General features: G+C 35.1%; 2 protein-coding genes and 1 pseudogene across 2 annotated transcripts; 1 reads left to right on the forward strand and 2 right to left on the reverse strand.

Annotated features, from left to right (window-relative positions):
- Positions 1–208: 208 nt before the first annotated feature.
- Positions 209–2,814, reverse strand: LOC146951796 (aldehyde oxidase GLOX1-like). Its single transcript, XM_085755041.1, has 2 exons — positions 2,040–2,814; positions 209–1,320 (listed from the first exon to the last, which is right to left on the reverse strand). Exons 1-2 carry the CDS (start codon positions 2,751–2,753, stop codon positions 400–402), a joined length of 1,635 nt encoding a protein of 544 aa, XP_085611167.1. The 5' UTR covers positions 2,754–2,814; the 3' UTR covers positions 209–399.
- A 5,487-nt stretch (positions 2,815–8,301) lies between these two features.
- On the forward strand, positions 8,302–9,629 carry LOC146951797 (protein AUXIN SIGNALING F-BOX 2-like; annotated as a pseudogene).
- Positions 9,630–15,494: 5,865 nt separating this feature from the next.
- Positions 15,495–17,459, reverse strand: LOC146951798 (uncharacterized). Its single transcript, XM_085726311.1, has one exon. The coding sequence runs from the start codon at positions 17,457–17,459 to the stop codon at positions 15,495–15,497; it is 1,965 nt and encodes a 654-aa protein (XP_085582437.1).
- Positions 17,460–17,851: the final 392 nt, after the last annotated feature.

Raw genomic sequence — 17,851 nt, forward strand, 5'->3', positions numbered from 1 at the left:
ATTTTTTTCTCTCTCAAAAAAAAAATCAAAATATTTTTTTCGGTCCCAATTATAAGAAGAAAAAAACCATAAACATCATAACCGTTATTGATTTTTTTAGTTTATTTAAACATCCTTCAAGCATGAGAAATTTTAAATGACGAAATGTACCAACTTATATAAAAAATCCTTCGTTAAAAATATATATAAAAAAGTACAAACACTAGGGTAAACCAAGCATTAAGCAACAACTTTTTTTTAGAGGAAGCATTTAACAACATACATTTCTTTTGTATATGAGATCAAATAAATCTCTAAAAAAATTCTCATAACAGAGATTAGAGAGGGTAATAAACAAACTTTCTTTGATATATAATATAAAAACAAATTTATTATTTACCACACAATTGCATTTGAAAATTAAAGTATTTGTATCCAAATTCCTTCACTAGGAATTTCTTTATGAACCACAAATAGCAGATAAAATCCAGGAGGTGCAAGAATAGGTGAACCCGGCATAGTAACCTCAATATCATATGTTGTTCCCTGCACATTATTCACTTTGTTTGACTCCAACACCAACAACCTCTGATTCATGGAAAATGAGTGTGTGTTAAAAGGTGGTGCCAACATCGTAACATATACCAAATTCTTATCCAATGTTGCTTTTACTTGAAATCGCAATCCCAACTTTTGACCGTGCTTTTGCAGTTCCGAAGTAGAAGCCACAATCCTTGGACGAACATTCGCGAAGCGAGGTTCAAGGTAAGAAGGAGAAAAAGCTTCGATACTAAGTTCAGTTGGGAACAACACATTGATAAAATTGTAACCAATATGAGGGTTGCTACCACCAACAAGAACCCTACCATCACGAACCAAAATTGCAGTGGAATGATACATTCGAGGCGTATGAGATGGATTTTGTAATTCAAATCGTGATCCGTTTACGTTATTAGTTTTGTAAAGAACCGGATTTAGAACTGGGTCTCGCCCGTATTCCCACCCTGCTGTCCCCGAACCCGCTCCATTAATTATCAAAACGTCCCCATTTGGGAGCATTACCATGTCACCCATTACTCTAGCCCTAGGCATGGTCTCCACAACCCATGTTGGATTTGGGTCGGTTATTTTGATTCGGGCACAAGTATTCAAAGCTCCAAGAAACTCACGCCTTGATGCTTTTTGATAAGATCCTTTTGGAGCTCCACCACAAATCAAAACCTCAGCTTGTATAAACTTTGATTGTAGATTCTTCAATGGCAATAGTACCCCTGAACCTGAGCTTGGATAACTCCTAGGGTCCCCACCTGGGATTTGAGGAAATGTTCTCACCACTACATTCTAGTTAAATTTGATACACAAGTTAAAAACATCATCAATCCAACGTAGCAAAAATTAAAAGTAGAAGAAAACAAAAATATGTTGACACTTAGTTTTGACCTTTGAGGACATGCATTAAAAGTAGAACGTTACAAAGTATACGTCAGAAATAAAAACAAGACTAATAATTACGTATAAGCACAAGTTTCTTTTGTCAAAACATATTATGCGTCATAAAATATATAAAAAGTAGTATAAACAATTTTTTTTTTATAAACAAATTTTATATAGATTAGAAAGTTTTGAAAAACAGAATTACCATATACCATAATAAAACACAGTTATTTATAAATGTGTATATGAAACTTTTCATGAATAGTTATTAATTTTAAAAATAACACATTTCCTTCGAAGAAAGACATAAGTTTGGTCTCATAAGGGTCATGAGATTTTTAGTGCCATGTTCAAATTATGAATTTGATGCTCTATTTTGTGTGTGCATGCACGTGCGTGCATATATCGATTATCAAATGTAAATACATTTTAATATAAAAGAAGTACAAGAAATTAGCTGTTTTAATACAATTTCAAGTTAAACAAAGTATTAAGATCTCATCAAAATTAGAAACTTCACACCAAATAATAATTAAAACCACAAATGAAAAACATTTACTATTTTAATAGTTCAATGTAAAAAAGAAGCAAACCTTAACAAACATAATGCAAAGTAAAATAACTACCTTAGTATAGTCAAAGAGGATAGCTCTGTTGTTAGCAAAGATGAAGAGGTTGCCATCCACATTGAGAAAAACAAATGGATACAAATTATTCTCTGCACCAGCATCATTAGTCTGTTCCAAAAACGGCAAACGAACTGTAGCACCATTGTCGTTTTTAGGGTAAAATTCATAGTTAAATTGTTGTCTACCCCCAATGATAATCTGACGTCCGTCGGGCAGAATATGATTGGTGGCATACCATCTCCGAGCAGCAAGTCCGCCGTCAAATTCCTGCCAATCACAATTGTTACAAGTATCAAACATACGAATGGTTCGGTCTCCATCGTTGTAGCCACCGGTCTGGACAAGTGTTCCTTTAGGATTCACCGAACCGGAAGAACACCAAACGTCAGTTTGAACAAACAATGGACGGAAAGTGTTGGATTTGATGTTATATTCGACCGAATGAGCCGTGCAATCGGTTTTAACGGTGGTTTCTCTGGGGTCATGACGACACTTTCCGTTGGGTAAAGGGAGCTTGGATAAGCCAAAGTCAGTACGATCAAATATGACAATGTGATCGTTGTGAAGAAGTTGCATGTGCATGGCCACAATGCCGATGCTTTTTTGCAGTACTTGCCATTGTCCAGCTGCGGCTACCAAAGATGGGGTGGTGGTCATTGTTGTTATGAGAATTGGAAGAAGGAAGAGGAGATAGGTGGTGGTGGTGGTCATTGTTATTGTCACTAAGGAAAGAAACGAAATTGTATTGAATTGAATAGAAATAGCAATTTGTGTTTGCGAGTGGCAGCTCATGGGTTTAAGTAGTGTATGGATACCACATGTGACTCATGTCACACTTGATTGATATTAAGCCACCGTCTTGATTGATATTTCAACAAGCAACCCTAAAGATTAATCTTTCAAGTTTGATACAACTGTAACAAGTGATAAAACTTTTTTTTTTCTTGTCATTAAAAAAATGGCAAAACTCTCCATTAAAAGATTTAATACTGCTGCATCTCAAAGTTGAACTCGAATCCATAACAACAACGGATTAAGCTAGAAGAGATTCACCACCATCCATCTAAATGCTCTTAGATAGGTGTATATGATGAGAGAATAAAGTGTGATTCCTTGCTTTCACATTGGTTTGGTAAACTAAATGTACTTTGGACCTGAATTTACTACAGTCAATAAATCTCTGCACGTTCAAGCATCATCGGTCGTCTGATCTTAATCAGACAGCTCTAATTTAATCTCGGCATATTTAAAGTCATAAATTAAAACTAAAATCTATTTTTTATGAACCGTTCAATCAAGATCGAACGATCGCTGATGCTTAACTACGTGACTGCGTTGACTTGATGACCACAACAACAAATCCAAATCCATGTATTTTCTATGTTGTTGTGCAAAAAAAAAAAAAAAAGAAACTTTTACATATTTTTTCAAGAGACAATTTCTCTCTTTTCTTATTGTTTGATTGCAGAACTTTTACTGACCATGTTTACTATGAGACTAATAGATGTGTGTATTTTCTCCTCAACAAGGTTCATTCTTCATCTTTTGATGTAAATTTAATTAATTAATTACTTAATTTGACTAGCTTGTCATGTTTTGACATTTTTGCTATCGGATGATGATGTTAGTTAGAGGTGCTCCTTAACCTCTTTTAGTTTCGTCATATATTCAATCAATCACAATTATTTTTATCTATATTTTGGATTTAGTTTCTATAAATTTATAAACATTTTATTTTCAATACTATTAAATGAACAATTGCTTGCACGATTCTAAAATAAAGCTTACGCTTCAAACTCTTTTCACATTTAATTAATTGTGCATTTCCACACGCCAGTGATCTTGTGGGACAAGACATGACTCTATCTTCCTTCAAATTATAAGGCAGCTAAAAATCTCTTTTTTTCCTTCCAAAAAAGGAAAACCTTTATTTTATTGAGAAAGAAATTCTTGTGTAAATACAAAATACAGAAGGGTTAAAGATCTAATATAGAAGACGTCAGTATTTATCCCTAAACCCTATATGTTTATTTGTAGATTGTGCTTGTGAAAATTATAATTCAATAATCCATCACGTTTTCAAGTCTGTGGGCACGGGAGCCCCTAACATGCACCCTCTAGAAAAAGGTCCAGCCATGAACCTTTAATTTCTACCTGCCACACTAAGTAATGTAATCGGCTGATTTATTTATAAATTAAAATTAAAATGAAAAGGTATCCCCCATTTTCTTGCATCCCTTTCACCGTTGACTCTATCCCTTTCTCCAAACCACACATTCCTAATTGCTTAGTTAGGGAATTCAAGTTTTGATTATTGAGGAATCATTTTTTGTGAAGATTTGTAGATTGTAGGTTGTAGGTTGTAGCACTATTTTCGCCGTTTTTTTTTTCTTTCAAGTTTAAAATTTTTGTTTTTGACATGGTTGATTTAAGAATGGAAGGTACTAAATCACTTTTTGAGTTTTTATCAAGTTGATTTACAAATTTTCATTAGTTGTTAATAGAACGGGAATTAGAACTTAAAAAATGCAAAAAAACTGAATTAATAGTTTATATTGATTAATTAATAGTTATTAAACAAAGAAACATGTTTATCAAAACTAGAAAATTAGTACAGGTTGGACCTGAGATTTCATCGAGATGATAGACTACATGGAGAAGAAAGAAGGAAGCAGAAAATAAATAAATAAAAGCTGAATAAATCGAACTGGCTATAGCCGGTAAATGGGAGAGGTCCATGGGTGGACCCTTAACCAAAAGGACCATATTAGGGGGATGTGGGCACACCTACTTTTTTTCTTTTCTTAAAATAACGAAACAATAATACTTTTTCATTTTTTTATAATTGTAAAGAAAAAAGTTAATGCATGTGACCATTTGATCAATATGTGAGAGAGTTAACGGAATCCCTTAGGTATATGGTGGTCAGTGTTTGATTTATTCTTTCAAAAAAAAAAATTGTTTGATTTATGAAGAAAACTTTTTTTTTAAGGATTTATGAAGAAAACTTATTAGGCTTAATTGCAGTTTTAGCCCTCTAACTTTCCCAAAGTTGCGATTTTGGTCCCTTAAGAAAAAAACTACAAAACCGCCCCCTAAATTTTGCAACTGTGGCAGTTTTGCCCCCAAGGCCAATTTTGACTCGGTCTATGCTGACGTGGCACCCTAAGTGAGGTGCCACATGTCTTTTTTTATATATTTTTTTTGCCTTGGGGGGGCCAAAACTGTCACAGTTGAAAAACTTAGGAGGCGGTTTTGTAGTTTTTTTTCTTAGGGGCCAAAACTGCAATTAAGCCAACTTATTAATATATAGTTGTTAGCTTGTTTGGCTGTTGCACTCATTATGATATGCATGAACATCTCCATTAAAACTATGTGTTGTGGAAGAGCTTTCTTTTGATTAACTTAAACTAGCGTTCATAAATTTATTTTCATAAACTACTAGTTTGATTAAAAACGAACAATGTGATATATAAAGTAATGCATGTTTGAATCTGAGCACTTGATCTCCATTTATGTTAATTGTCACAAGAATTTATACTGTAGATGCATATGTCATTGTCTTGCATGCAAAATGCCATGTGGTTAGTCTCGATCGCCAACTTGGTCTTAGGGTCCCCCCCTTAACTACATGATAGATATCCAATATCGATCTTTCATTTTTCCACTTTCTCTTGCTTTTAAATTTTGATTAGCATGCGTATACTATTGTTATTGAAAGACATGGTTTACTTGAACAACTTAATTTGAATTCTTGACAATTGTTTATGACAAATATCAAATTTAGGTGTTCTAGATAAATTGTTTCTTCCTTTAAAAAAAATAATGTGTTTCTTGTCGTGTAACATTCCCATTTTTAATAGTGATGATGCGTTTTTTTTTTAATTTTTAAAAACAACTAAAAACTTGTGATATAAACATTTGTAATCGTCCTTAAAGTAAAACCAGTGTAATTTTCTTTTCTAAAGCATTTCAATTTGACGATTAGAGAGTTTGGGGAAAAGTTTAAACATAACTCAAAATTAGTTAACCCTTCGTATATCTCCATTGTAGGTGGTTTCCTGAACAACCAAGGAATGGTTCTATGATTATCTTTATGATATGATGAACGATCCATTTTCAAACAAATTATCCTCGCAGTCAAAATATTATGGAGAGGCTAATGCATGTCACTGTTTCTTTTATAGGGATGAATGACGACCTATCCTGCTGCGCGAGTTATGGGTCGGAGTTGCTCCTTCCACATCCACCATCACCTTCATGACGAGGGGGTGAATTATTGTTTATGATGGTGATCGTTGTGTCGAGAAGGACTGCAATGTCTCCGATGTTTGGAAGCATTGTCGTCGTGGATAGACTTTTATGTTGCTTCTAGTGGAGTACGCTCCAGTTGTGCGCACGTCAAAGGTGCACAAGGTGTGATGATGATTGGTGGTTATGTATATTCTCCACGAGGTCCAGTAGTTGAGTTTTTTATCTGAGTATTTATGATTCCTAGCCAATTAATAGGTAAAGATCTTCCAAATGATCTCCGATGCAGATTGGGTTGATCTTTGTGACTTTTAAGGGTGTCAATAGGCGTTGACACATGTTTTTCCACATGTTTGGAAGGTGGTTGCATATTCATCGTAAAAATGATCGGTGCAGGTGTGTTGTGTGGCGTAGGAGATTTGCTAACCACAGTGCTTGCAAATATCATAGTTGGAGTAGTACTTTGGTTTTGGTACCTATTTAGTAGTTAGAATGTAAAGAGGGTTTGGGGAACAATTTAAATCTTTGATTCCATAGACAATGCCACTATTCTTGCCGGAGAACATAAGTGTCGATCAAAGGAGGTGTTACCCAACTTCAACAATGGTTGACGATTGTCCTTCACCAATGCTAGGGATGTTTTAACAAAGACACTCCAACCCTCAAACCAATGAAGTTTCTACATGCTTTAAGGATAATTTATCATAATAAGAGTGTGTACCCTATTTTAGGGTGGAACACTCTATATATAAGTAGATATGTCGGTTTTACCCTTATAGCTCAATGGTCAGGCGATCATTGGATAATATGTGCTATGAGCGTATTATCTTGTATATCACGACTCTTCAACGGTGCAGATAGTCGGCATATGTAGATGGGCACCTTATTGGCCCTAATTTGGGTTAATAAATTCTAAGTCTTGAAGATTGATCCTTTGCTTGAACGAAAATAAAAGTTTTTTTTATTAAGTACATAATTTAAATTGTGTTTAGAATGTCTTTTTCTTAAAAGTATAAAGGAGTAGGGAAAAAAGTAAAGGCAAACGGTACCTAAATTAGTACATATTGAGAATAATAGATATTGAATTGACAAGCCTAATTAAATCCAAGCTCAATTGTACTCTGACATTCCCAATAAATAAAATTTCAGTTTATTTCCAAAAAATAAAATCAGAAGTATAAAAAGTTCAAAAATTAATAAATTATTTTTTTCAAACTTGTCATTTTATTATTAAAATGGAACTTGTTTTTATACTGTACACAAAAAATGTATTTTATCAAAGAGTTAAATATATTTTTGGTCCCTATAAAATTGAGACTTTTAAAGTTTAGCCCTTGCTTAATTTTAATAGTTTTTTTAATCCCTATAAAAAATTTATGCACTCAATTTTAGTCCCTGCTAAATCCAAATTTGTTTAGTTATGTTTAAACTCTTATGCTTTTGAACAATTTCTTATAGACGTGTTAAAAACATTACTAAAAATTCATCCGTAAAAAATTATCTCAAAATTTGATTTCTATGTCCATATTTTTGTTAATTTTATCTTGAACTTTTCTTGTTTAAAATAAATCATATTAAATTCATTTCATGTTAAAAAATTCTAAATTTTAGTAAATGAAACTTTCTTAGTGTTCTAAACCTGTCTCATAAAAATCGTTAAAAAAGTTAAGAGTTTGAGGATAATTGTACAAAATTTGTTTTAGCCGATCGAATCATAACTTTCGACAATGTATTTTTAAAAAAGTAAAAGTGAGCAATTTTGAGGTGCCTAAAGAGCAATACCCAAAATAAAATTCTACTCGCTAAACCAAATACAAGAGAAGACCCAATATGCTTCTGATATATAAACCCTAATTCTTCACAAGGGTTTTCATCTACATCTCCATCACAGTCTTGCGTAGAACGTAACACGCATCTCGATAGAAACCGGAAACTGGTCGTGAATCGTGATCTTCCTTCTCCTAGCCTAACCCTTTCATAGTAAATATCATTCACCAGAAACACAACCATGCAGTTCAGTAATCAACAAAAAAGAAGAAGAAAAACAACAACTGTTGCTGCTGCTGCCGATGCTGATTTTTATTTACCGGATGAATATTGGGAACATCTCTTCAAATTCCTCAACGATGGTGCTAACTATCGCGACTTGAAGTCTCTCTCCCTTGTCTCCAAGTTGTTTCTCTCCATCACCAACCTTCTCCTATTCTCACTCACTGTCTACCACCCACGCACTTTAAATCTGTAGACTCTTGCGTAGGTTCACCAACCTCACCTCCCTCAACCTCAAGCGCTACAAATTACGCATTGATTTCGATGTGCTTCTCGGTCAAATCTCTTCTTTTCCATTGAACCTCTCATCACTTAATCTCTCCCACCATTGCACCATTCCTGCTGGGTTACGAGCTTTCTCCCAAAATGTTACAACTTTTCATTGACACTTTTCAAACTCACCAAGATTAATCTCTCTGGTCATTACTACATCAACGACACATCACTTTTCAACTTGTTTAAGAACTGTAAGCATCTCCAAGAGATTATCATGTTTGGCTGTCGTAGCATAACCAAAGTTGGCATTGTTTCTGCTCTCTGTGAGAGACCAACCTTGAGGTCTTTGTCCTTTACTAATTATTTTGAAACTGAAAACATTGCAATGTTGTATGAACTCGTTGGGAACTATCCTTCACTTAGTGAGATTAAAATGGAATACACACCAGTGATATTAGAATGGAATACATATTTTACGAAGAAAATAGTATAGAAGATTCTAATTCTTTGATGAATTTTGTTGTAAGGCCCCAATTAAAGTCTCTAGGTTTGGCTTGCAATTGGTTAAGGGATAAAAATATCAAAAGGTTGGCTTCCATTTTCCCCAATTTGCAGCTGCTTAATTTGAGCCGATGTTATAACATATCTAATGAAGGTATTTTTCACGTTTTAAGGAGATGTGGTAACATTAGACATTTGAACTTAGCTTACGGTGTAGTGACACTAGAGGGATTGAACTTTGAAGTTCCCAAGCTGGAGGTGTTGAATTTGTCATTTACAAATGTTGACGATTAGACACTCTATGTGATCTCAAAGTATTGTTATCGCCTTTTGCAACTGTTACTGAAAATCTGTAATCATATCACAAAAAAGGGAGTGATGCATGTGGTAGAGAATTGCACGCAACTCAGAGAGATCAGTTTGCGGGATTGTTATAAAGTGCGTGCTAATATTGTCGACGATATGGTATTTTCAAGGCCGTCATTGAGAAAGATAGAAACTCCACCTGGTTTTGATTTGCGTTCCAAAAATAGAGAACTCTTCTTGCGTAATGGATGCCTTGTTTACTAGTATTTTGAAATGCTCTGCTAAAGTTCGAACTCTAAAATCTAAGATGTTTCTTGTTTTCTACTAAAATCTAAGATGTTTCTTGTTTTCGATTTACTTTTGTGAGAATTTACTTTATTTTTTTTTAATGTTTTCTGATTTACTTCTGTGAGAATTCTCTAGCAACATGACAATGTTTCCTGTTTTAGAGCTCATTTGTTTGGGTTGCCTAGCTGAGTTGACATTTCTAGTCATAATCTATGAGGGATGTAGCCTATAGACTTGTAATTTTCTTTTACTATCTCTTGCAATTTTTTTTATGTTTGCATCAGGCTGCTTTTCCTCTATTATTTATGTAGTCCACAAAAGTTCAATTTATCAACACCATATAAAAGAAGCATCTAAAGCGAATTAAAGATGTAAATGCAACTTTGGTTTAGTTTTGCTGAATTGTGTTATGCTGTATGAGGGGAATGCTGCATTCGGGGATTTTTTATGCCTTTTTATTTTATGTACTTCAAACTATTAGCACTCTGATTTATGCCTATTATGAACCAGTATTTCTGTGTTTGAATGCTTGCAGAACACGAAGAGATAATTGTTTTAAAATCTTTTATAGTATATTAATTCCAAGATTGGAACCAACGAGCGTTTGCACATCAGCATTGTTGTTGTATTGTTGTTGTGGTGTCACTGTCCCAACAATTCAGACCCTTTACATTCCCTTTCTTCTCTTCTTACTTATTCGTATGTCGATATATTATTTTTTCGTTTGATCCTCTCACCTTTCACCATTTCATCTGTTTATTTGTTTTTTTATTCTATTGAATATAGGTTTGTTTCTGCTATTTTGTCCTCTGCCATTTGAAAATTTTAATGGTTCATGGATATAAGACTTTGCTGGAAAAAAACTCTCAAAATCTGATCGAAGGATCTCAATAATGATCCCTTGGCACAATGTACGCAGAACCCCTGAAAATATATGATAAAGCGTATAAGGTGGTATTACGGAGGCACTATTTTTTCAATAGTGCCTCCATGGAGCGTGATCGAGGAACTGCTAAGCAGCCGTGACATCCACTGCTACATGTAGCAGGTGTGGTGGTTGCAGTCCTGAATCAAAGCCAAATTGCGCCTAGAACGCGTATCTTAAAAGGTCGTGTTCTTAAGTCTCGAATTGATGAACTCAAAGAGGCTTTCGCCGATATGATATGATAACCTTGTGCAATCACTATTAGTTTTTTTTCTTCTGTGTTATATTATTTTTTTCCTTTCAGTTTGCTTGTCACGTCACCCTGATGCAGCCACAATAGTTGTACATTAATGACAATTCACAAATTTTCATAAGATTGGAGAAGATTGATCGAGTTTAAGCATAGTAAGACGGTTCTTAATATTATTTTAGGAATCTGTAGTTATCAGTTGAGAATGAAAACATGGTTTATCATTGGAGTAAAAATAAGTTAGTGAAAAAAACTTAAAAATTGAAATTAGTTCTTAGTAACATGTGCATTGGAGATAGTCTAAGCCTATTTTTCCAATGCCACATTCACTAGTGATCTATCTACTATTTTGAACAAAATCCTGTATTTGTCAACAAAATATTAGACAAAACATTTTAATGTTTTGGTGCATATTAATAATATATCTTCAATTTTTGTACATACACTTGCTAAGTCATGACCAAGTGGTATCCATGTTTAGTTCCAATTTGTTAGATGATATCGATCGGTTAAAAAATGCTACTCATGCTACAATCTAATCATGTTTTAATCTATAACACCTCTTTTACATATGAATTGAACAGAGAGAGTATAGATGCTCTCAATTTAAAATGGGGTACATAAACCTAACTCAAGAAGAAGAAAAGAAATTTATAGCCCCTCAATTGAGCGGGTATTATGTAAATGAGCTTCCTTTGGTATATTTTTTCTTTGCCTTAGAGATTATTTCTATAAAAGGCTCTTTGCTTGCGGTAGAACGTACAATTTTGTAAAATAATTAATAGTTGATGTTGTATCTTCCTAGTTTGTTTATAAATTCTATGCTTAGTTTTTCTAGTATTTTTATCCTTCAAAATTTATTACCCTATTGTTCGTATGTTTGTTTCCCTACTTGATTATCTTCCAGATTTGTGACGCGTACTTGTATCGCAACCTGCACATACATAATATGTTTCTAAAGTGATATTTGGTAATATTACTTGCTCATGAACTTCTTCCGCTCGTTGATCATTATTAATCTGTGGCTGAAATGATTGTGTTTAGCAATAGTTACCCGTCACAACCACCGGTGGCTATGGAATGACTTTCTTGAAGTTTAGCAATAGTTTTCTGCTCAGTATTCCAGACCTGTTTAACTAACTAATAAATATAAATTCCCATAAAAAAAATTAATTAATATAAAAATTTGAGAAAAGTTAAAAAAAAAAAAAAGGTAAATGCTAGTATTGTTAGTTTTATATTGGGGTAAGTTTTTAAGTTGAAGTTTATGTCTCTTTTGACATGAGGGCAGGGATTCAAAATCTATTAGAAGAACTTTGAAGGACCAAAAGCGAATTAAAGATGTAAATGCAACTATGGTATGGTTTTGCTGAATTGTGAGTCGTGCTGCATCAGGGGAATCTTGCTTATGTGGATGTCAAAGAATTTGGCAGGCAGCTAGAATACATTGGTTTCACTGAATTTTGCATCAGGGGATTTTTCTTTGCGCGCCTTTTTATGTTGGGTGCTTTTTGTTTTATGTATTTCAAACTCTTAGCACTCAAATTTGTTTCTTTTGTCTGTTATGAACTAGTATTTGCGACACACGAAGAGATAACTGTTTAGTTAAAATCCTTTATAATAATTCAGCCCCTTTTCTTTCCCTTTCCTCTCTTCTTACTTATTCCCTTGCTGATATATTGTTTTCGTTGGATTATCTCGCCTTCCATCGTTTCATCGGTTTATTTTTTCTTTTAATACGATGAATATAGGTTTGTTTTTGCTATTTATTTCTTCCCTCCATTCGTTCTCTGCCAATTGAAATTTTTAATGGTTCATGGAAATAAGATTTGTTGGGAAAAAAAAACTCTCAAAATCTGGAAGAAGTGGAAAAATATCATCATTTATGCAACATATGATTTTCTGTATGAAAGCCTACAAATATTTTTTTAGTTGGAAATCTGACAGCAATGGGACTTTCAAGAGGTTTGTGTGATTCACAAATTTGCTTTCTTGTAACTTAGAGGTTGAATCGAAGTTAATCCTCAACATTTGTAAAAAGTGGCCGACTATACACCTCACAAACAAGATACATTGGTTAGCAAATGTTGTCATCATGATATATAAAATACTGGATGTACATGTTATGCAACAACCAGTTGAGTCACTATACGCACATTAGAGAAGGTTGTGAAAAAATAAAGGTTGAAAATGTTTTGATAATTGCTGATGATGTTGAGACCTGCTCATGGTTGGGTTTTCTGGTTTAATTTTTTTAACTCCATAGCTCATTTGTTATCAGTTTGAATAAGAATAATTAGGCTTCTAGACAATATGAACTTAACTCCATAACTTTAATAAAGTACAGATTTGGTCTTACAATATGAACTTATTAAAGTTATTGCCGATAATTGGCTCATAATTCTGCTACTCCAAATCAACCAATCTCAATTGTAAGACCGTGGAAGATGGGACGTGTTGAAATTGAGATCTGTTTTTGCGCAGCAAATATGCAATAGTATGATCACACTTGCTACACCACAGACAAACAATAGTATTATCAAAACTGGATGCAGAACAAAATTTTCTTAACTATCGGGAGTTTGAAAGTTCCAGAAAGATTGCGATGTTTAGTATTAAATCAGCCTGCAAACAGATTCTTTGGAGTTGATGAGCTAATATCTTGAATTGAATGGAACCTAGCTGGAAAAAATTCTTCTCAACAAAAGGGAGTAGTAATTTTTGTGGTTACGGTGGATTGCACCTTTGATAAATGGGGGCCAAGAAGTATTGCAAGTGCATCAATATAAGTGGAGTTGGTTGGCAGCCTCTTCATGACGATTGAATCAAATTAAATTGAGGGAAATGGAAACCGAAACGTTTTCTCAACTTGAAGTTTTGGAATTAAAAATGTAGCAAGTTTTCTTTAATTGAACAAATGCCAGCTTTTTTAAAAACCTTAAATATAATATATATAAATAACCATACATGACATGAATCCATTATGCTGCCTAAGAAAAACTCATATAATTGGTTAGAAATACTTCAGTGTTTTTACTTTAAAGTGATATTTTAGTATTATGCAGTAAAACTATGATTAAAACAATGCTTGCAACGTCCTGCTTGCAGTGCTTTAGTAAGGTTATAGATAGAACCTGGATGAAATATTTATAGTACATTCTTCAGCAACTTACACGCCATTCCCGTCTTTCAAAATCAACAACATTTGTAGATACTTATTAGTCATTTCCATGTACACCAAATTCACTAATTAGACTCCTGGTCATCAAAATAATCACAACCGGTCAGTGCTAGTAGTTTCTCATTCAAAGGTATAATGAATTCTGAAATTAGAATTAATAACAAGTATTCTTTACAATGATAATTCTATGCCGAAATACTCTTAAGAGCTCTTTACAATAATATTCGTTGTTGTTGTATATTTTGCCTACAGTGAGCTCTTGTTTGAGTTCAGGGACATATAAGCAAGCTTTAACTTCATTGAAGAAGCTTATAACAATGGCATGCCGAATTAAAAACGAGAAATTAAGAAAGATTTTTTTTGACAGTAGAGAAAGAATAAATTTGAGAGAGACAGTCAATGGTGTAAAGATAGGGGTATATAAGTAATATTTTTATCATGAAGTTTATTCCATTGGATACACCCCAAATTAGGGGGAATGAAAAATAAGAGGATTGGATGGAATGGGATGGAATGTGTTCCATTCCATTCCATTCATTTTTTACAAATCCAAACAATGGAACTTAGTTAGTTACCACTCCATTCCATTTCATTCCATCACATTCCATCAATCCAAACATAGCCTAAAGGTGGAGTTTTAAAAATAATATGATTCGATGAGTTAGAAATTCTTGTATTACATGTTATTGAGATTTGGGTTTCGGTTGATGCGGGCATGTGTTTTTGTGGGAAGCTTGTCTAAGGTGGTTTGAATTAGAGTTTTACTTTTCTCACCCTATGTCTTTCCCCGCGCGCCCTATTTTTTTTTTCCAAAAATGCCCTTGAGATCATCCGGATTTTAAAATCCGGACTGGTGTTTTCCTTTGTTATATGGTGAAAAAATGAGTTTTTCACAAATTCAGAATTTGTAATCTGAAAAAAATCTGAAAATCTCAAAAAATAGGACTCGCTATTTGATTTTTTCGGATTATAGAATCCGAACACCCCCTAAACACCCTTTTTTCATGGTGCTGATGCAATCCGGATTACGTAATCCGGACATCACCAACACCAATTCTGAACATGTTTGTAACATGGATAGTCATTTTAAGTACAATATTAATCTTCCTAGCTTTCTTCCTTGTGTTTTTATGATCAAGACTCTCTTAGAATGGACTTCTTACGGGACTCCGCTGTCAAAATCCAAAATTATATCATTTAGACCTTTTTTCATGTTTTTTTTTATCAAAGCAATAAAAATAAAAGCAGGAGAGGCCTGAACCAATACATCAGAGTCGCATAGTGTAAAACCTATGAAAAGAGAAACCGAATCTATCCCAAGAAAGGGAAAGTCCTAAGGAACAAGGTGTCAAAGACAACCAATGTACAAAAACTAGTCAAAAGAATGACCATTCTTGGCCAAACAACAACTAAAAGACTACTCTCTCTAAGAAAAATTGAACAAAAGTATTGGTATTCCCAGATATTCTGTTGCAATTGAACCAACTATTTTGTATCTGTCAAGGCGGCTTTGGAGGTACCCTTTTGGGCACGAGTCCTCATTCCGGATGAGTTAAAGCTAGAAGGCTTCACTTTGTTCACTTGTTTCTTCTTCTTTCTCTTTGCCTTAGTGCTTTCAGATAGACTTGGAAAGTCTTCCATCTCAAGCCTCTGGTCATGATTGGGAGTGTCCTCCATCACCTCTTCTACCTCATCCCCCCAAAATTTGGAAAGAATCTGCACACTCTTTAAGGCTGCAGCAGAATGAAAGGAGGATTTGGAAGCAGGAATCAAGGTTTGGCTTGAAGGGAGCTTGTCAGTTGTCAAATTAGCATAACTGGTAGTTATAGGTTGCGGCATTGGAGTAAGCACGGGAGTATCCACCCAAGCCTTAAACCTGTCTGGATCCACACCTCTAACAACAATGCTACTTTGCTTAATAGGAAGGGACGGAAGGTTGGGGAATGACAGCCTCCCAACACCATCCGGCCCCTGCTTGTCAAGGGTAAGCACTGTGTCGGAGGGCCTTGTTCCCTTAGGAAGAGGTGCCTCGGAGCCAGTGTCAATCCATGATCCAACAGTTTCTCCAGGAATAACCAAAGCTTCCAACTGTGTAGCATTCTCATTGCAATGAGGCACTGATTGCTTGTTAGAGACCAAAGGTGGGAAGTCAGATGGCCTTGTTTCAGATGAAGTAGGTGCCTTTGACTTCTGCCTTTTCTCTAAACTAGCATTCTCAGTGGGAAAACCATTATCGGATTCAGAGTGATTGTTGAATAAATCCAAAGAATCCACAAAAGTTTCCGGATCAACCAACAATGCCTCTCTAGAGGGAAGTTCACAGTCACTATAGAGCATATGGAAAGAGTTATGCAATGACAGAGGTGGCTGAGTGACAGCAGCTGCTGAGATTTCTGGCAAGGCAGACTCATCAACAACACCTCCTTCATTGTTGGAAATTTTAGTATAGGATGACTTGTTTCGAGGTCCTGTGCTTACAATTGCAGGCTGTGTTAGAGTTGTACCTAAGGGGTTCTTTCCTCCAATGATTATCTCTGGAATGTGCTGAACCGTAGCATTGTTTACTTTGTGATTTTCTGTCCTGGCAGATTTTGCAGTGTTGGAGACTTCTTTAGTGGCTTTCTGATTGTTTACTTCCTTTGTAACATGGTGCTGCTGACTTGCTTTTTTAATAACCTGCTGTGTAGAATCATTCTTGTTGTTGGAACCTATTTTGAAGCAATTTTGAATATCATGACCCAGAGTTTTGCAATTAGCACAATACAAAGGATATTTCTCATATTGCACCTCGACAGTGAGGGCATGTCCCTCCCTCTCCACAACCACCGATTCGAACAGCTGCTCTGACATATTGACATCGACCAGAACTCTAGCATAAAGCCCAAATAATCTGGATTTTATTGCTTCATCAACAGTCAGCGGGGTACCTATACCTGATGCAATCTCATACAAAGTTTGTTGCCTCCAGTACTCTTGTGGTAAGTGCATAAGTCGGATCCATATCTGCGCGTGAGTTTGAACTTGGTGCTGTGGGGTAAAATCTCTAGACCAACAGTAGAATCGCAATATCCCAGGTTTGAGGTTAACAACCCCTAACGCCCAAACCTTCCTCATGTCTTCAACTGATTGGAATTTGAACTCAAAAAATCTTCTACCTAAAGGAGTGATGGACCCGTTTTTAAGAGAAGGCCACTGACCTTCAAGCTTCATCTTCAGCGCCTTAGTTGTAAGCGGGGCATCCCCTTTGTTCAAAGTCAATCGCCCATGGAGGTTGCTCTTACAGTCTTCAATACCAAATTCATACTCCCTCTGGTTGATTCTCACACGAACAGATTTACCCATAGCAACTTTAGGAGGTGAATGATGCAAATGCAGCTCGCTCGAAGATGAGAGAGCTTGAGCGAACGAACGTTCTGGAATCAGTGTTGTTGGCGAATCTAAAGCCGCCATGAATGGCCACAGACACACCATCTTCAAAGTCACCAACCAAAACGATGAAAACCCACCGTAAAAACCCCAGGAATAGGACCGATAGAGCTTCACCGGAATGCTTCAGATGATCGAGAAAGAGAAGAAAACCTGTGAAATTGAAGAAGCCACACACCAGAGATGAAGGATCTAGAGGGAATCGAGTTGAATCCGCGAGTAGAACAGGGAAAACTAGAGAAAAAGCCTCGCCGGAGCTTCGCCGGAGAAGGGGTTGTGGTAGTTCATCGCATTCACATGTTGTTTTTAACTCATGTATATTTTTCGAAACTCTACGACAGTATGGTGCTGAAGTTGTAGGGACTAATAGATATATTGATTGATTTGTAGGTTCTTCAAGCACTTGTTGTTGGTGT

This window comes from Medicago sativa, chromosome 1, assembly GCF_051527215.1.
Source record: "Medicago sativa cultivar Bolivia chromosome 1, Bolivia_mono, whole genome shotgun sequence".
In the NCBI taxonomy this organism is placed as follows: Eukaryota; Viridiplantae; Streptophyta; class Magnoliopsida; order Fabales; family Fabaceae; genus Medicago; species Medicago sativa.

What these genes read in the sequence shown, in the direction of transcription:
- LOC146951796 (XM_085755041.1), bottom strand. Translation starts at nt 2,753, where the DNA reads ATGACCACCACCACCACCTATCTCCTCTTCCTTCTTCCAATTCTCATA. An exon ending in TCCTCTTTGACTATACTAAG is followed by an intron (nt 1,321 to 2,039) that starts GTAGTTATTTTA and finishes AAATTTAACTAG; the next exon opens with AATGTAGTGGTGAGAACATT.
- LOC146951798 (XM_085726311.1), bottom strand. Translation starts at nt 17,459, where the DNA reads ATGGCGGCTTTAGATTCGCCAACAACACTGATTCCAGAACGTTCGTTC.